Source organism: Paramormyrops kingsleyae, chromosome 1 (assembly GCF_048594095.1).
Source record: "Paramormyrops kingsleyae isolate MSU_618 chromosome 1, PKINGS_0.4, whole genome shotgun sequence".
Taxonomy (NCBI): Eukaryota; Metazoa; Chordata; class Actinopteri; order Osteoglossiformes; family Mormyridae; genus Paramormyrops; species Paramormyrops kingsleyae.
In genome coordinates, this window is record NC_132797.1 from 12,918,006 (window position 1) to 12,938,794 (window position 20,789).

Consider the following 20,789-nt stretch of genomic DNA (forward strand, 5'->3'; position numbering starts at 1 on the left):
ATTTTGTTTGGTTACTTATGGTTAAGGTTAGGGCTGGGTAGGGGTTAAGATCTTCATGTGGAGATTAGAGTCTTCCCCATAGAAATGAATGGAGAGTCCCCACAAATATAATAACAAACCTCAGTGTGTGTGTGTGTGTGTGTGTGTGTATGTGTGTGTGTGTGTGTGTGTGTGTGTGTGTGTGTGATGGACTGGCATTCCGTCCAGGCTGTACCCATACCTCATGCTACCTGAGATATGCCCCAGACCCCTTCCGATCACTCTTTCCATAATAAATAGTTGTAACATACTGTAGAACAACTGCTTTGTACCCACGTACATTCAGGCCGTGTATGTCTAACAACTTTAATACTAAGGCAAAGGCACAGAAAGGATGTAAACAGTAGGTTTGATTTTTTTATTTGTATTAAAAAGGCTCTTCATCATTTGTACTCAGTCATCCCATAATGTCAAAGCCTCTTCATTTCACTCGGGCACATGACATTTACTGAACTGCTGGGAATGTACCGCAGTGGAAACACAAGGAGGAAGGAGGACAGGTGCAACCTTTGGAGAAGAGCAGGAGTGTGGGCCGTGGCCGCCACAGACATCAGGCGCCTCTACGGAAAATGAAACTGGATAAGCTAATAACAAAGGCAGGTTGTCGCACAGACAGGCAACGACCTTTAGCTTGGCTGCTGTTTTCCTGGCCCCACGTGGCTGCTGTGTCCCCCTGAAGAGATGTTCCTCTGAGTGGACTGTTATCTTTAAAGCCTTCCAGCATATCACCTGTGACAGGGGACAGATCCCCTTCCTGGATGCGTCAGAAGGGCCTCTGTGCCCGAAAGAGGTGTGTGTCGAAACCCCATTTCGGTTATGAACTTACGGTGGTTTTGTCGGAAGGAGATGGACCCATCTGCAACTGCGAGGCAGCCTGGGCTGGGTTCATGACGACGGGCGATCTCTCCATCAACGCCGGCCGAGGCAGTAGCCGGTCGAAATGACAGCCAGTTAATAGGAGAAATTGCAGCGCCTGGTGCAGTGGGGTGACTGTAATTAGAGGAAGCCATCTCTTTCTCCTTGTAGCCTCCATTTTCCAGTTGGCAGGGCTGGGGAGATGCAGTGTGATAGCTCTGCCTTGAGGGGGCATACATAAGCAAGATGCCTCCTGCTACTATTCAGAAATCTCTCCCTAATTTTCAAAATACACCATATTGGATGCAGCCTCTGACACGGCTGCTGGGGTATTTGCAGCCTCTGACACGGCCGCTGGGGTATTTGCAGCCTCTGACATGGCCACTGGGGTATTTGCAGCCTCTGACACGGCCGCTGGGGTATTTGCAGCCTCTGACATGGCCGCTGGGGTATTTGCAGCCTCTGACATGGCCGCTGGGGTATTTGCAGCCTCTGACACGGCCACTGGGGTATTTGCAGCCTCTGACATGGCCGCTGGGGTATTTGCAGCCTCTGACACGGCCACTGGGGTATTTGCAGCCTCTGACATGGCCGCTGGGGTATTTGCAGATTTCAAATGAGAAATTAAGGAATAATTAGATTCTCTGACATGGCCGCTGGGGTATTTGCAGCCTCTGACATGGCCGCTGGGGTATTTGCAGCCTCTGACATGGCCGCTGGGGTATTTGCAGCACCGGTTTGCCTTCCACAGTTGCGGGATCGGTACATTTCTGCGATAGTGACTTGCACTTCTGAGAGTCTCGGAAGTCACTTTGTCGATGTGTCTGCATTAAGAGCTCTCACACAGAGCCAAGAAAAAAGCAATAAAGGTGAAATGAATGAGAGAGAGAGGGAGAACATGACGTTGTTTCTTTAAGGAGCCTGTGCTTCCACAGTGGTATTAGTGTTGTCAGATCTTCATGTTTCATTGGCCCTGTCCTCTGAAATGAAGGTTGATAAGCGAACTTTATTGTAATTTTGGATAAGTACGCAGTTTTTTCATGCTGGAGATATTAAGTGACATTAAGTGCTTTGAATTTTTTTTTCTGATCATCAAAGCTCCCTGGTGCTATTTTAGGGGGTGCAGTAGCTGCGTGTGTTTAAGTGTGTGTTCGTTTGTGAAAGTTACACGTCTTTCTTGCCCAGCCTTTCCATAGAGCTGTCATGGCCGAAGGGTGGTTGATTCTGTCTGTCGACATGCTTTAAAAACCTGGGACTAATCTCCCAGGACGCCTTCTTCAGTCTGCTCTCAGTCTCGGCCATATCCAGATGCGCCCTTTAAGCGGGGTCCGTCCTGCCCACTCTGTTTGGCTCAGGGCAGCCCTAATGATCACGATAGCTTTATGCTGCTTCCCAGCATTTTCAACTTTAATGAACTGAGAAATTGCCGCTGCCTGTCATATTCTTTTGAGTGGAAAGGTCAGACTTTCAAATGAGTTTTAAATCATTATTTCTTTTTCTAGAAATGCAGATAAAATACAACAATGTACACAGTGTAATCCTCCCAGCCACCTTGATGGGGAGTTTCTGTGCTGCCATTTTTTTGTCTTTGCAGGGGCTTAAGATAATTAGCTGGCTTCCTCATGTGTGTGCTTTCTGATTATGGAGACAAAGCACCCAATACTGTCAGACCCCCTTTACGCTTTTTAAGGAACACAAATCACCAAGGTCATTTCCAGCCAATATATGGTACAACAACAATTGACATTTAACATTTTGACATTTGATATTTTCCCTCGGTTTGGTAATTACCTTGCTAAAATGTCATATACATTTTTGAAAAAGGGACTGGAAAAGAAGCAGAAAACTCCTACCCGAACAAGCCTTATGCAACACATTCCGATTCTGAAGACTTTTTAAAGATAATGATCGGAACTCTGCCTTCTTTCCTTTGCTGCCTGGCGATAAAATGCATAAACATTTCATGACTTCCTTTGCATGCAGCCTCAAAATACCCCGCAACGATAAAGGAATCATCTTTCTACATCAACACTTGAGAAGCAAATTCAGATTTTATGCAGATTTGGGCTTGAGGGACACACAGGAGGCTTCGTGGTTTTTGGATTCGGTCGAAATGATTGCAGATGAGAAATTAAGGAATAATTAGATTCTCCCTTTAGTGCTTGACTCATGAATGTTCTTCAAGGGTGCCGAGGCTGGAGTTAATGAACGGCCATTCAACGTCAGAACCGAATTAAGGATGAGTAGATGAGCAGCAGTGGCACCTCCGAGCGGCCTCCAAGGCTGTTATCTCTTGGTTCTCCGATAAGAACGTCCCCTTTTGGGGGGCGGCTGAAGATGGCTCCGTGGGGAGCAGTGGAGAGCTGGGTGCCGCCGCTGTAGATAATGCTGCCACCAAAGAGCAGTCCCCAGTCCCCATAGTGCCCCCAAGCAGAACCAAAGGGTTTAGCACAGAATTACCGATGCATCGGTCACAATATGCATTGTGCTTCATTTGTTATGGTCTTGCAAATCATCCAAATATGGAGTGCGGCTGTCCATCGGGGACTGAAGCACAATGCTGATGTACAAACAATGGATGTGCCTCTCTCATTTCCTGACTCTGGGTTATGAGGCGTTTGTATTTCTCTGTGACAAACAGGAGTAGAAAATGGGGTTCTCATGGGCAAATGCTTGTTTAGTATTATTAAAATATTATTTTCCATTAAAATGGGCATTCAGTTGTTTGATTGGGAAAAATTAACATGGTGATATGTTGCCAAAATAATTCCATCTGGAAATAGTTGCTAATAGAAGAATCATTTTCACAAATCATTCATAGCATTTTGTCATTTTAGCTAAAAGGGGTTTTAATCACACCTAAATAAACAAGTATGTTTAACTTTCCTCAACAATTTGCCTGTCAGTGGAAAAAGCGAACTTGACTGCTTGGGCTTCATTAAGACTGTGACTTTATTTATAATTTGCAGTAACTGACAAATGCATTGTGACAAATGCATATACTAAATTAATATTGTGGTAAAACTTGGGTATCATAAGGTAATTTAAGACAATTGGGCATTAAAATGCTTTATTTAACAATGTTGTAGTACACTGGGACTTCTCCTGTGACCAAAATGCATTTTTTTGTTTGTCTCAATTTCAATTAAGAAAAAATTAATAAATCAGTGCATTATGATGCCTTTCAAAGACGAAACACCGTAATTACATATCAATGAAATAGCGTTTCTGCAATCTTATGACTAAATGCTATAAAATGCTCGGTTCCGAAGAAAACATAGTGTGACTATTACAGTAACTACAAATTCCACACTAAAACCGAGGCGAATCACCCTTTTCCTCAGTGTAAGTTGTATGGCAGTATGGTACAAAAGTCTATCAAAATATGTGACAAGCTAAATTGCTTAACTGTGGGGGCAGAGCAGGACGAACGTACCTACCCCCCCCCCCCCCATCCTGCCAGATGAACACAGCCATGACCAGCTTTCCTTATCTGACTGCAGCTGCCCGTGAAGCTTTCTTCAGCCTGTAAATGGCTTTTCCCTGGATCGCAGGCTCACACGCCGGCCCGCTTTCCCGCTCACGCTCGCGTGATATTTATCTTCCATGCCACTCGCGGATCTTGGGGAAAAAGCGAAGATTGAAACTGTAAAGCCTTGATAATGAACTGGGCGCCGCCGTAACTTTGCGGAGACTCTGCGCTGAAGGGTTTATTGATTGTAGCAGCGTCAGGAGTGGCTTTCTGCTCGTATTTAAGGCCACGCTTGTTTGCCCACTGAAGCTTCTCTCGGCGTGAAGAGCTAAAGCTGCTGCATCTTTATGGCTGTTCTGGAATAGTCCATCCAAACCACCGCATGGCCAGCAATATAGGGATTACTCTATTTACACATTGTTTAAGTGAAATTTACAGAGCGTGTAAAACTGCTGACAACAACAGGGTATGTTTTGGTAATAAAAAGGCCAAGCGTTTTCTATCTACCAAATATATTTTCTTCATAGAAGACAGTAATGTTTGTTCATTAAATCATCCTGTGTGAATTGATGTGGTCCAAACCTTTCCCTGCAGCACAGAGTGATCGAGTCTCATCACACTCTTTCAACTTTATATATATATTCCAAAATCCATCCTGTCTTTTATAGATATTCAGCAGACAGCTGCTGCCTTCTGTTCAATTTTTCTCTCCTTCGACTTACTGAAAAATGATCAGTGATGCTCCACCTGTTCTCCTGTTGTGTTTTTGCAGATCGAAATGTTAGAGCACAAATACGGAGGCCACCTGATCTCACGCCGGGCCGCCTGCAAAATCCAGACCGCCTTCCGCCAGTACCAGCTCAGCAAGAACTTCGAGAAGATCCGCAACTCTTTGCTGGAGAGCCGCCTTCCTCGGCGCATCTCCATGCACAAGGTACGCGTGCAGAACGCCGAAGGCTTCTCTGCCGAGAAGGCCCTGGTGGAGGGCTATAACTTTGTGGGCATCCCCCTGGTGCGCTCCCCCTCGCTGCCCACCACCGTCAGCGGCACCCTGACCGACCTGGAGGACTCCTTCACTGAGCAGGTGCAGTCCCTGGCCAAGTCCATAGATGAGGCCCTCAGCAACTGGAGCTTGAAGACCATGTGCTCTCTGCAGGATGGAGGCACCTATAAGTTCAAAGAGACCTTCAGTACAGGTGCCCCAGGGCTTGGCAGCGGGGAACTAGGTCTAGGGGCTGAACATTGTGCCCTGCAGGAGAGCATCCTAGGGGAGAACCCAGAGAACCTGCCCCGCAGCGCGAGTAAGCTCATGATGGCCTTTCGTGATGTGACAGTGCAGATCGACAACCAGAACTTCCACATGTCCTCCTCTGTTATGGAGTCCACCTCTGTATCCCTCGCTAACTGTCTCCAGCAAGGAGGCACTGTGAACCCCAAAGAAGCCCTGGAAGGAGAACAGGAGACCCCTGACGAAGGGGGGCTCCCAGGCTGCGACGTGGTTGATAATGAGTTCCCTGACCCTCCTCCGATTGGCGAAGTGGTGTGTGAGGAAGAGCAGCTGGACGTGAAGGAACTCGAAACTACAAACGTGGAGGCAGAGGTTGTGGTGGAGGCTGAGGGGGAGGTCACAGAAGAGATGGAGAGGGAGCCCGGGGCGGAGACTCTGGAGGCCCAGCGCACGGAGTCTGAGACGGCCGACAACAGCTCTGAGCAGATGAGCAGCAGCAGCACCTCCACCTCGGCTAAGTCGGCCTCCGAGGTCTCCTCCAAGGAGGCCCTACAGGCCATGATCCTCAGCCTTCCCCGTTACCACTGCGAGAACCCCGCCAGTTGCAAGTCCCCCACCCTCTCCACCGATGTCATGCGCAAACGCCTCTACAGGATCGGCCTCAACCTCTTCAACGTGTGAGTAGCGAACGATTTCCGCCTTCCTTCTACTGTCCTGAAAATTAACCCGAATGTTACACACGCTACCATTTTAGAGCAACAGCATTTACTTTTTTGCTAATTCGAGATTGCATTCTTTTGGGTCATAATATATATTTATATCTATTTTTATATCAATTGTTCAAAGTGACATACAAGTCAGGATCAGAGAGCAGGGTCGGACAGTGTCCCAGGAATTTTTGGGGTTGGGGTATCTCGCATGAACACAACAGTGAAATCATCCTGCCAGCCATGGGATTTGAACCAGTGACCTTCTGATCAGAGGCACTGACCCACAAAATCACACACCACCAGAATATAGCTGTGTTTTTATATTTTTATATTAGTGTATTTATGCAAACCCTACAAGATGCTGTAGGTGATCAGGTCTCACCCTCCCCAAATGAAAGGTAATTGGAAGTTTAATTATTGTTAAAAATTCACACGGCATCCCAAACTATTTATCTGATAACAATGCTTGTCCCTGCCAGCTGTAGAGGAGAGCGGTCGAGTGGGCCGCGATCGCATCTCACAACGTGACACGATCTTGCAGTCTGGTGGTCACGGTCGCTGCATGCTCTACTGAAAGGTTTGCCCTATCACGTCCATGCATCCCCCCCCAGTGCAGTTTCACTGGAGCGTGTAATGCCCGATGTGGCATTAGTGCGATCTGGAACTCTTGCAGCAGATACGTGAGTCAGTCAGATAAGTGAGGGTATTGGGCCTCTATGTGTGTGTTACTTTAATAATATTGTAGATTAAATGGATGCTTTTGATAAACGTGGCAGTAAAGGCCAGATGTATTGTGTTCTGTGAGCTCAAATCCCTTCACTTCTTCCAGCAGCATGGTTGTGCTGTATAGACTTACTTCAAAATAGTATAAGCTTATCCGTTTTGCAATCAACACATTTCATAATGATATAGTGAAAACAATGTGATTTTTTTTTGGAATTTTGACATATTTCAATAAAAGTCAGAAATCCCCCATTTACAGTCACTGTACAGTCTATTTACTGTATGCTTGGATGCATCCTATTTTTTTTAGAATCTTTTAGATGTCTCCAAAACTTGATTGTAATTCACCTGTGTCAAATTCACTTGATTAGACATGATTTAGAACGGTGCACGTCTGTTTTTATAAAGCTCCACAATTCACATCGGTTAGCAGAGTGAAACCACACCATGAAGTCCAAGGACCTCTTTGTAGAATTCTGATAAAGGCTTTTGTCAATGCATGGATCTGAAAAGACTATGTTTAAAATTATTGAAGTTCTCTAGGCACATAGTGAATAGGCTGTCTGACCAGACTGGGTATTTGGACAAGAAGAACAATTAGAGAAGTTTCCAAAAACTCTATGGCCACTGCCAGAAGGACAACCATCACTCAATAAATCAGGTCTCTGTGGCAGAGTGGATGGTCTGAAAAAGGCACATGGCTTACCAAATGGCACTTAAAGAACTCCAGGAGCATGAGGAAAAAGATTCTCTAGGGTGATGGTACTAAAATTGAATTCCATGTCTGGCAGAAACCAGGCACCGCTGGCTAAAACTGTCACTATGGAGACAGCATCATTCTCGGGGGATGCGTCTTAGTGGCTGGGAATGGGAAGCAGCTCAGAGTGGCAAGAAAGAGTGAAACCAAATGCAGAGAGGTCCTTGAAGAAGACCTGTTCCAGAGGACACATAACTGCAGCCTTGACTGAAAATTCAGATTTTAGCAAGAGTACAACAGCACATAGCCAAGACAGTGCTAGTGTGGCTTTGGAATAGGTCTGTGAACATTGAGGAGCCCAGCCAAAGAGTGGACTTTAAATCCACAGAGATGTTTGTATGGTAAGCTTAGGTGAACTGTACCCTGACAAAGCCTGAGCAGATCTGTGAAGAAGGATGGGGGAAAGTGCCCAAATCCTGGGCCAGCTGGAATCACTTTGTCACATTTATTGGTGTTTACTTGATGGGGCACAAATAATGTAGTATTATGCTATTACTTTTTGTATTAATTAACCAGAAACTATGTCTTAGTTACATATTAATCTTATGTTAATTCATCATTAATGAATTACGATGCATGTTTTATCAAGCAATTACTATCTTTGTTACTATATCTCTTAATGTTGTAAACCTTTGTGAACTACTGAAGGAACAAGGCATGAATAACACATGTAAAATACTGACGTTATGTTTATTCATCGTTAATGAATCATGATGTATCTTTTAACCCAAGCAGTTACTCTGCTTGTTACTATATCTGTTAGTTCTGTAAACCTTTGTGAACTACTGAAGGAACTGCTAAGGAAATATTGAAGGAACAAGTAATGAATAATTAGTGAAATATTGATCTCATTTGTTCATCATTAATGAATCATGACATGTCAAGTAGCGAGTTTTTTTTGACATGTAGTGATATAATTTGTTTATGATTTGTACTTTGGTAGTAACTGAGTTACTGCTAATTATTTGTGCCCAATCAAGTAAAGTCTTGCCAATTTCTTAAACAAGGTACTGAATAAAGGACATGGATACTTATGTGAGTGGGAAACAGTTTTGTCTTAAAAATTTGCAAAAATTTATAAAAACATTTTAGCATTTTTTACTGATGGCAAGAAGTTCAATCAGTTCAATCCAATTTTTGTGTATACACATGTCAAAGCATGGAACCTCATTTTTGAATGCACTGAATAGAGAGTGCATATGAATGTAAATATATTTTCATCTGTCCATCCAGCTTCAAATCACTTATCCTCGTCAGGGTTATGGGGATAAATATATTCTTTATGAACATGTAAATGAAGTATCTGAAAGACATTTGACATCTAGGCATTTTCATTATTGTGGCTCATATTGAATCAGCTACTGATTGTGTAATACAGAACTGATCCTTCTGAATGTCACTGGATTAGAACATTTTTTAATTTTTAACATGTTTTAGAACATTTTAGAGAGTATGAGGATCACTGCAGAAATTAGATCAATAAACACAATTTAAATGGATTAGAAAACCGCTGTACATTATCTTTTATTTTGGGCAAACTGCCCATTTAATTAATGTAATGTCAGTGTTCTCTGCTCTGTAAACTCATTTTTCTCTATTAGTTTGGTGCTTCTGTATGAACCTATGTCTGCTTTAACTTGGCTACAAATTCTTTTGTGACAGAAATATTTCCAGGCACATGAGAAACAAAATGGTAGAAATTCCCATGTATGTAAATTGATGTGTTGCGTAAGTCTTTAGCATGGTGGCTCATTGGGTAGCACTATAGCCTCACACTTTTAAAACTCTGCCTTCTGCTCTGTGTGGAGTTTGCATGTTCTCCTTGTGCATGTTTGTGTGTGCGGGTGGATGAACTAATGAATGAATGATATTTTATTACTGATTCTTGCTTATTTTGCACCCAGCCCACACAAACTTATTGGACACAAAGAGCACCGTAACATTTTTTTGCACTGAGATTTTTTTCTGTACACTGTATTTTTACAAAACAAGGTGTGTGCTCTGTGATGCACTCATATTCCTTCCAGAGGTTCCCCTGCCTTGTGTCCTGCATTACCTGGCATAAGCTCCAAGTCCCCCCCCCTCACAGGTCTTAAAGATCCTGTGAGAGATCCATGCAGAGGGGGACCTGCTGGTGGCGATAAGGAGTGCCTTCTTAGACCGGAGAGACAAAAATGGCCATGGAGTGACCAGCAGAAGATGGAGGATCATATACACATAGGAGAGCAGGACCCCTTCCAGTCCCTTCTAGTCTCTTTGAGTCTCATGCACCCACTGCTACCCCTCCATTTTGTCCACCAAAATAAAGGCTTTCTTTTTTTACAGCATTTTCTACCAGCTTGTGCACTTTTTCCATTTATATTGTTCCATTCAGTGTATTGAAAGACGTGGAGGTTTGGTCCTGGGGGGGCATAGGGACCAGGGGAGGGGTGTATGGTGGAGATAGGTGATACATGTTGAGTCCAGCTCACAGAAAATCTTGGTAAACTGCCGGCTGCTTTGGATCTCATAAATCTCATGCGAGGATTAATAGCATGCTTGAAAGAACCATCACTTAATCAGGTTGGATGGATGGCTTTCTAATCCTCCTGCAGGTCATAGCATTAAGATGTGATTGATTTTAAAGAGCATGCTTTAATGTGATGGATTTATTTGGCCACACTGTTATCATTGTTTTGGCCACAGATAAGCCTGTGCAGCTTTTCTCCTGCTGCTGCAGATCTTGATACAGGCACATTATCCGCCTTTCTGTCAGCTGATGTCCAGAAACGATCTTCTGTAGACCAGACTAGCTGTGGTTTATACAAGGCATGACGCTTGTGCCCAGAGAGATAAATGTTTTTAGCAACTGAGGTAGTATGACATCCAGTCCAGGATGTACTCAGGCCTGAGATAGATGCCAAGGATCCCCATAACCCTGATGAGGATAAGTGGAAGATGGATGGATGGATGGATGGATGGTTATAGGACTTGGGTAAGAATGTTCCCGGGTTTATACCCTCAAAATCCAGACAGTTGTCATTGAACACTAGTGTGTTCATGTTATGGTCTTGTGTTTGTTTGCTATATTTATCTGTGCTTTTCTTTTGCAATCTCTCATAATACCTATTTTTACTTGTAATCATTTGGAGAAGCCCAGATGTCCTGGTTAGAGATACAGTAGTTCAGCAGACATTTGTTGCATAGCATGAAAGACTGGGGGCCTGTAACACGAAGCCAGATTTCTTGCTTAGCTGGATAAGTTGACGGATTTAAGGTATCCCAGTTTAAATGGACTGTATCTTTGTTCACTTACATTTAGCCAAGACTACCTTAAATCCGAAAACTTATCTGGCTAAGCGTGAAATCCAGCTTCGTGATACAGGCCTTGGGTAGAATGTCACAGAAATATTTATGCGACCTTCCGGTTTGTTGTTGGATTTTTATCGGGTCCGAGGTTCCTGAGCAAATTCAATGTAGTATTTTGTTCTTGCGTCTACATTTGTACTGTCAGTATGATCAAGATCTCCACTGGGTGTGTGGATGCTAGACCTTGTATACAGAAGCATGAATGTAGAGCTGGTTGGTAGCGTGGGAGGCGTTCCCAGCTAGGTCTAACATTTGGCAGCATCCACATTGTATAAAAATAGCAGTCAATATGCCATGAATGTAAGCTGTGCTGGATCCAGCTGTTACCCATTCATGTCGGCAAAAAAGTCTTTTTCTCAATAGTTCTATCACACTTTCATCAACTGCTTCTCACTCCTGGAAAGTTTTCGTAACCATGCTGTCAGTTCTCATAGTTGTGCTATGAGATTTTACATTTAAATAAAAAAGCTTGAGGCATTAACCCTGCACCCCCTGAGCTAGGCGCCCTTATTAGTTTCACCTTTTTATTTCCTTGGACTCCATTCTGGATTCCAGGCAGGTTGCAGGAGGTGCTGAGGCGTGCAGGTTCCTCAAGGCCCCTTTGCGGTTCCCCATAGAGGTGCAGTGGATTTAAATTCAGGTCGGGTCAAGTTGTGCCTGCTCTCTCAGAGCATGTAATTAAGAGCGATAAGCTGAGCTTAGGGCCAGACGATATGGATAAAAAAAAAAATCATATCTCGATATCTTTTGGCGATATATGATATATATAGTTTGAAGTGGAAAAAAAAATTCAGTACGCCAAAGCCATATAAAATGAGACAGAAACACTTTTCTTGTACACTTTATTATCAAAATAAAGGCTGAAGGACAGGACAAATGAATGTAGTCTTAATTAAGCTTTTCATATCAGCCTAATGATTCTGGGCCAGGAACAGCAGCCTGCCAGCCATATCAGACATTAATGATACCCTGTGACAAACTCACAGCATTGGCTCTGCAGATAAATACTCTCTCTGATGGTGAACTGGTCGCAGGAACACAGAGGTATTTTAGTGCTGGGCAGCTTAATGTGGGAAAGATGAAGGCATGTCCCTTCCACCATGCAAGGGGATCCGCATTGTGCTGTACTCACTCTGACACTAGGTAGTTTCACTCTGAATTGTTTGCCTCTTTGATACTGTGTGGCAGGTGGGGGTGGTCTGTGTGAAAAAACTTGCAAGGAGTTTTTTCTTTTTAAGTGGCGCCTCTGTTGGCTGCTCTGCAGGCTCATGTACAGTGAGTACCATAGCTGCAGGCTCAGATGCAGTGTGCACCACAGCTGTAGGCTCAGACACAGTATGAACCACGGCTGCAGGCTCAGACGCAGTGTGTACCACAGCTGCAGGCTCAGACACAGTATGTACAGTACCACGGCTGCAGGCTCAGACGCAGTGTGTACCACAGCTGCAGGCTCAGACACAGTATGTACCACAGTTGCAGGCTCAGACACAGTATGTACCACAGCTGCAGGCTTAGACACAGTGTATACCACAGCTGCAGGCTCAGACACAGTATGAACCACGGCTGCAGGCTCAGACGCAGTGTGTACCACAGCTGCAGGCTCAGATACAGTATGTACCAAGGCTGCAGGCTCAGACACAGTATGTACTACAGCTGCAGGCTTAGATACAGTGTGTACCACAGCTGCAGGCTCAGACACAGTGTGTACCACAGTTGCAAAATCAGATACAGTGTTTTGAATGTGGATTCTCATAGTGGAGTCATTCGTGCTGCAGCAGCTCTGGTCAGAGGCCAGAGACTCCATTTTCCATACAGCTCTGACATTCTGTGCCTTGAGCTTCTCACCTCCAATATTTCTGGATTTAAATTGTGGATCAACAAATGATGCAGTGTCCAACAGGTTGCTAGTTGATGGGTCTGCATACTTTTCATTCAGGTAATCCACAATGGCAGACTTGATGAATTTTCCAAGCTCACTGTCTCCTTCATTGAGTGCCAAGGATGGTTGATTTGAAAAGTTGGATTACTGGCTGGACATATGACAGGGTGACATAGTCCTGCCCAGACAGGGCATCAGTAAATTCATGAAGAGGTTTCAGAGATTTCTGCACCAGTTTATGAACCTCAGTATCTTGTCAGGTAGGAATAAGATGCCTAGATTTTTTTGTCAGAGGGCAGGACTTTAACAAGTGCTATATCCTGCTCCCGAAGCCTCTCAGTCACATGCTACCATGACCTCCAGCGTGTTGGCTAGTGACCAGGCAGACTCCAGTGCATCTGAACTTCGGCCTGCTCTCTCCTCCTCCACTAGCTGTAGGAGAAGATGCCCACAATTCTTTTGCATAATGAAATTGCCCGGGTCACTCGGCCATCATCCATGCCGTGTCCTGTAATAAAACACGATTTTACTTTTTAATGTTTTACTTTTATATTAAAAAGAAGCTCACTTGCGTCTAATGAAATCTGATTAACACCTCACTGTACACTAGAAATTATTTTATTTTATTATTATTGTCATTTTAGTTTGGTAGGTCTACCTAAAATGCTTCTGTTTTTAAACAATTAAATCTGTAAAACACACTTCATTTTTGGGAAACATGTCCAACCTATGGGCATTTTACATTATATGCTATAGCTATTTTAAAGCCGGCAAGCAGTCAAAAACTTTTTACTGCTTAATTCCAGCTTTAATGGATAAAAGACTTAAGCAATTAACATTAAGTTTTTGAAACTTGCACTTACCAATTGCCAGATGAAGCTGATTCCCAAAGCACTGCATCCTTTGCCACTTCAGCAGTCGCACTGCTTTGGCAACGTCGTTCCCAGTGTCAGTTGTCACGGCGACGAGCCTCTGTTCACCGAGCTTCCAGCCCGCGATGGCATTTTGCAGGGCTTCTGCTGTGTGCACCCCAGTGTGGTTTTCAGGGAGATAGCTCATTTGCAGACACGCACTTTTAACCTTCCATTCGTCAATGAAATGAATAGTCACACTCAGATGCGGCTCGCAGGTGCGGCTTGACCATATATCAGTTGCAGGGCACTCAGGTTTCATCGAAAGTTTGGAGTGAGATTAAATATGTTAGGGGCGCAGCGAGTGTCTCACAGTCAATGCGCAGTAGCAAGGAGTTAAACAGCTTCTTCATACTGTATTTTGTGCCGCTGTTATGAGTGATGAAAAAGGTTGGTAACGCTTCCAATTTTGACACTACCTCTGTTCGGCATTCCCTGCGGATCATGCAGTTCTGCTGCTCATCTAACCTGTGAAATCCAAACCACCTCCAAATAACTGAACCATTGTTCTTCTGTTTACGTACTAAGTCGTCGTCAATCGAGACTTGTGTGTCATTCCCATCCATGTTGTTCACGTGCGCATGTGTGTGCGTGTGTGTGTGTGTGTGTCCATTCACGCGACTGAAGGTGGGGTTGCTAACAGTGGAGCCGACAGCAGAGAGTGAAGGGGAAGGTAAAGGTTTTCCACAGGATTGGAACTGAACTTTATTTGAAAACTGTGAAACTTTATTAATTTCGATATAAAATGATATCTCAATCCATATCACACACTGTTGATATTCCGGTGATTTTTTAAAATCTCGATATATCGCCCAGCCCTAGTTAGTCTGGTGCTGAAGCTGTACCTGAAATGTAGGCTTTCACGGGAAGACTGATTTTCCTTTCAATGCCAGAGGGTCACAATGGATTAGGCACTTTTTGTATGCTGATGCTGTGCAACACTAACTCCAGATATAAGACCTTGCTGGACGTCTCCCTCTCACTGCCCCGCACCTTCTGCTTTGGACACTTAACTGCTGGGCATTTTGAATGTGCATTGTCACAAATAGTGGCCCCAGCATGCCGTCACCTGGGGGGGAGATATGGTCCTTATATCTCGATGAATAAACCATGAACAGGAGATGACCAGAGATAGAGATAAAGATTTGGGGTCAGCTCTCTCAATTAGTACAATAGATGAACGCTGTCCCACACCTAGTAAAGACAGGAAGATTAAATGGGTCTCTCTGTCCTGCTGCTGGACCACGGCAGGGAACGGTGACCTTCACAAGAACCAGCACTGCCGTTTGGTAATGAAAAGCAAACCGTGTGGATGGACGCCACATGTGTGATTCATGAGCGTCCTTCAGGGACTGCAGCTGGAGGTCGAGCCCTGTAGGTGCAGATGGTGTGCAGGAGGTGCCCCAGGGTACCCAGCATTCATCTCCGTGTCTCATCACGAGTCCTTTGCTAAAACTGACAAGGTGATGCCGGGTAGATTTGATGGACGGGTAGTATTGGCAGCCCAGCCCCATGAAGCAAGGCTGGTGGCTGGCCCTCCTAGATGTGTGATGAACTCGGTGTGTCCCCACGCCCTGCTTCAGTAGCCAAGGACTTGCTTTTTGGTAGCTGCCCCAGTCCGATGTCTGCGGCACATTGTAGCACCATTCCTGTACTCGGTAACCCTACACAGTTCCTTGCCCTGTTTGAGTTCTTATGTCCCTGAGTCTGTATATTCATTTGCTTTCCCTCTCGAAACAGTGTGTTTGTTCTTTGTGTTTTGTGTTTACCGCGCTTTCACTGAACCCGCCTCAGAACTCAGAGACGGATAAGCGAGTCCATAAACGACCTGTCATTTCCTGCTCCATGCCTGTGTCACCTGGCCTCCATCGCCCGGGTCGGGGAGATTCCAACATGCATAATGCATTGCTGCATAAATGCATGAGTGCCTAACCTGCAGAGGAAGAATGAATATTAACAAGCCAAGCTGAGAGAAGCCTCTGGATGACTGTTACGTGACTATGAACAGCCTTAAATGCGCAGTTTGAAATGTTAGCTGGTTGCACCGGCACTGCGGGTTAACCTTGGGATTTCAATGGGATTTTATAGCTGGGAGGGTTATTATGTGACGTCATGTGATGATCATGTGATGCCTCCTTTTTGAATGCGGCATCTTCCCGGTGCGGACTGGGACCACACCGGTGCTGATTAGCATTTCTGCAGACAGGTGTGGAAATCCGCAACATCCCCGTCAATGTTCAGCAGTGCTGGCTATGAGGAGCTTCTCAGCACTGTTAACAGCTTATGGAGATTTCCTCAGACACCCCCCCCCCATTATCCTACCCCAGGAAGTGCGTGTGGGAATGATGGGAGTAGTGAATTCAGCTTTCATGTTTGCTATGGCTCAGCATCTAATGCTCCTGTTGGATACTGAATTTGAATAAAACTTTATACTGCACCAATAAATGCTTGAAAAATATCTACTGGGGAGATGCTTTTTTTTTCTTTTTGCTTTTCCATGATGCGAGACTTTTTTCTAAAACATCCCATGTATGTCCATTTTTAAATATTTTTTAGTTTGCATTCGGATTAAATGACCTCATTTAAATGACTGTACGTGATGCCATGTAACACCAGTGTAACATTAACTTAATAGACACCCATTCGAAGTTAAAGCCGTCCTCACATATTTGTTCAAGGGCTAAAATTGCAGATGTGTGTTATTCTATGACATAAGTAGGTCTCTAAACTCTTGAAATTCCTCCCATCGAAGCTGCTCAACCTGCATGCAGATCATTAGTGGAATTAAGTGCCATGTTGTGAATGCTGATGCTGTGCCTGAGGTGAACGTCACGTCCGTGTCTGTCCTCTGCAGGAATCCCGACAAAGGAATCCAGTTCCTCATCTCCAGAGGCTTCATCCCCGACACGCCCATAGGTGTGGCCCACTTCCTGCTGCAGCGGAAGGGCCTTAGCAGGCAGATGATTGGTGAATTCCTGGGCAACAGCAAGAAACAGTTCAACAGAGACGTCCTGGAGTAAGTGTCTCTCCACATGAGCTTCTCAGACCCCCCCCCCCCCCCCAGCACAGAGGTAAGACCACTGTACCTCTGCTGTACTCTGATTAATGACTTCTGATAGTACATGGCCTTGTACACCTCAGCTTGTCATAGGTTTCTGTTTAATGTTAGTCAAAGGACCATCCAAGGTATCTTTGGACAGCAGGGGGAATCCAGCATAGCCAGATAAATCACCCAATCTGGGAGGTGTGAGGAATAATAATAGTAATAATAATAATAATAATAGCTGATCTATGATGAAAATTACATAACCTTTGTTATTTCATGCATTTTTTAACAAAGTCTAATGAAATAAGCTGGCTGTACTTTTTGAGTCTTTAATCAAGGCGCTCATCTCCGTTCCCTGTTTTCCTCTGTGGCACCGCTGGACTGCCTGCATCTTTTAATGAAATCTCCGCCACCTGGCGAGATGACTTGGTTTGCACTGCTGCACGCTCCATAGGAAACCAATACATTAGTGAGCTCAAAGGTGCATACGAGGAAAGTAACCAAGGCCAGCGAGCAGCGTCGCTTGTGCGAGGGGACACGGAACATGCGTCCGTACGTGCCGGGTGCTTTTGCGGATAGACTGTGGCGAATTCCCCTCGCAGTAAGGGTTCTGTTTTATCTTTTACCCGTTTTTATTTACAAGCTGAAAGGGCCAAAATTGTCTTTAATTTTCATTTGTCTTGCTGGGGTGGGGTTATAAATCATGAACAGAGTTCAATGGAAGCACCCCCACCCCCCCTCGCCGAATGCTCCCACGATGCCCCAGGTGCATGTTTGTGTTTACATGTGTGGCTCTGTGTGTGTGTTCTGCAAAAGAACTAAAGGAAAAACAGAAAAACTTGATTATGTTGATTGCATTGGGATTTTCGTGGTGCAGAAAGTTAATTCTTGGCTAGGACTCTTCCGTCAGTCACAGGCTCGAGGCGGTTTTGACTCTCCGCACTGTCCCGTGTGTCGCCATCGGTGGTGGTGTGGAAAATCACCGACAGTCACAGAGCGACGGCAGCCAAAAAAAAACACACTCACTGCACCAAGGACTGTGTGCCCCAGCGGATATAACATTGATTATGGAAATAACTAAAAAAAAAAACTTTTCCAGGTTATTTTTGCATTAGCTGCCACTCAACATTTTGCAGAAGATCCTTCTCATTAAATTTCTGTGGGGTAAGGCAGGGACACACGGACTAGGTTTAATTCAGGTTCCACTCTTACTTAATAGGACTCCTCCATCACCAATTTGTGAGCCGGGAATGGTCAACCCTTTCTTATTAAAGGTCATTAGAGGTGATCCACCTTAATCTCAGCCCTGACAACACATCTTTCCCCTCACAGGGTGGAGGTCAGGCTGACAGGCCTCTGCAGGGCTTTGGGGGGGAGGGGGAGTCATACCTTGCATGTTTCCCGTAGGAGGTGAACCTTAATATCTGCCTTTGAAGAAGATCAGAAGTGTCTCTGAGGAGGAGGTTGTGTCACATGGTGCACTGTAGGGAGCTGATCTCTGCTTCTCATCCATTGTACTCTCCACACCATCATATTCATGAACTAATCGCCCAATGAATCACTGAACATTAAAACAGCTGGATTGTGAGTCAGTTCGAAAAGAATATTGCACGACAAACTAGAAGACTCCAGGAGAAAACCCAGTTTGCCAATAAAAGAAAGACTAAAAATAAAGCCCTAACCTTTTTACAGAAGACTGTTAAGAATACTCTAAGAAAATAATAAATAAAATTTACCAATTACCAGAAACAAATCGCTAAGAATTCCTATTAGCTGGCCAAAAGCAACTGTGGGCTAGTAATTACGAACAGGCGATGGGCAGGCTGCAAGCAGGGGGCAGAGCACCGAGAGAGGCTGCGATGCCGATGACCATGTCAGTAGCTGGGACCATGGTGGTATGTTGATTCATTCCCTAGACTACGAAACCTGCTGGAGATCTGTGAGTTTGCAGCCAGATGGCCCTAAGTGGGAGCCAGAAGGGAGAGCAGAGAGAATGAATAAATATTTTGTTGATAAATACTGAATGTACAGAAGTGTGATAGGAAGCCAAGTGCAATCCAAATGAACCCCTTTGGACCAGGCTGTGGCAACACAGGAAGAATATGTGAGGCATAGAATTTGAGCAACCACAGCGATCTGTGAGGTAATCAACAAGGAATTGTGGTGTGAATCAGCTGGAGGAGCGTGCTGACAAACAGCTCTGTGGTGAAATCCCCGTCTCTAGGCAGCTCCAGTGATTAAGAAGATAGATGAGACCAAGTAAACTAAGTTTATGGTCGTAGAATTAGATTTAGGGGACAGATATAGAGAATTAGAGTGTGTGTCCCGTAAGCAAAGGCATGTCGCATAAGGGTGCAATGCGATGCAAAAATGTCTTTGCTTCGAGGAAGCAAAAATAGGAGATTGCAGTTCAGTGCAGCGTCCGGACACTGAAGATATGCTGTTCTTCTTCTAATCGGTGCCAGTGGTGCTTGGAAATATGCTGTGCGCTACTTCAATCCATATATTCTTTCCGCTCAGAGGAGATATCAGTGTAATTAACAGGTCTGTCATTTCTGAGTAAAAAAATAATTAGAATAATTGGTAATATTGAGCTGCGACAACAGAAATGATTGTGTTGCTCTGTAGATGTGCTTACTTTCCTTGTGAAGAATTAGAAATATTTATTGACTCTGAAGCATGCCAAGCTATAGGCCTTGTTAGCATGCAATTTTGCCTCCTATTCGCTGCAGCAAGCGCTGTTCCATCTGGGTGGCTGTGTTTACCTCACCGCTGCCTTGTGCACATATTAATCAAGCCGCGCACGGTAAATGTAAACAGAGGAGGATTCCAGGCAGGGAGGGGGGCTCATTAATAGGAGAGTGAGCCCAGGGTTATGGACCCTGGTGCTGACCGTGATGGCTATTACGCAGACACAATGGGGAGATGTCTCCTGGGGTTTTCATTATGGCCATGACAGCCTAATCAGGGCCAACAGGGAAGACCTGTGATCTGTGTTCTCTCTGGCGACAACATGATGAAAAGGACCGATGTTGTTCACGGGTTTCTCGCTGCTGTCCTTCCTGTCATTCAAAAGCTGCCTGTCCCTATTGGATCTTTATAGGGATTCAGCTCTAACCCACAGTCTCCGCAGCTCTGATTTCCACTGATCTTTTTGATCTGCTGTGTTTGGTAGCACCGTGATCCGTGAAACAATCCATTTGGCCGGCACTTGCCTGCTGGCTGTCACCGAGCAGCATGCTTTCTCTGTGCCAGCCTCCGTCGCTGTACTGGTTTTTATTTCCAGCTGATTTGTCGCACTCGCTTTCGTATCGGCTGGTGCGATCTAATACTCTTCGTCTTTACGTTCTTGCTGCTGTCAGGCTAATTTGCCACGGACTATTCAGGCATGCCCACCGGCCCCCTTATCTACACGCCAAATGATTTGATGTTTGTTGAGCGATACGTGCGATATCCAGCTTTGCAGATTATTTTGCTATTTAAGCCCTACAGGTGGCAGTGACTGCATGCTGCTGTTTCAGCCGTATCCTTGAAGCCCAGGGTGCTGCTGCTCTCTACCCTGCTTTTGTTATACATCTATGGTGTTTATGCGTGCTTTAGTTGCAGTCTCCTCCACAGACATCACGGCGCAGCTGAGCCACTTATTTTCACACAACCTTAAAAGTAATTGCTCTGTTACTCCTGGTAGCAGCCAGTACTCAAAATGAGTAACAGGCTTCAGCAAGTCCCAACTTCCTTAAGGTACACATGGGGGGGGGATAGTTTTGAATTTAATGATAGAAATTTAGCATATACTGTCTTTATTGGCCTTATGGATACCA

General features: G+C 44.8%; 1 protein-coding gene across 4 annotated transcripts in view; it reads left to right on the forward strand.

Moving 5' to 3' along the window:
* The window catches only part of LOC111835854 (IQ motif and SEC7 domain-containing protein 3-like), a 114,253-nt gene that overhangs the window by 60,993 nt on the left and 32,471 nt on the right, over positions 1-20,789 (forward strand). For all 4 annotated transcript variants that reach the window (XM_023796566.2, XM_023796567.2, XM_072709891.1 and 1 more), the window contains 2 exons: positions 5,139-6,271; positions 16,777-16,938. In XM_023796566.2, the coding sequence (XP_023652334.2) occupies positions 5,139-6,271; positions 16,777-16,938 (1,295 nt within the window). The remainder of the gene's footprint in view (positions 1-5,138; positions 6,272-16,776; positions 16,939-20,789) is intronic.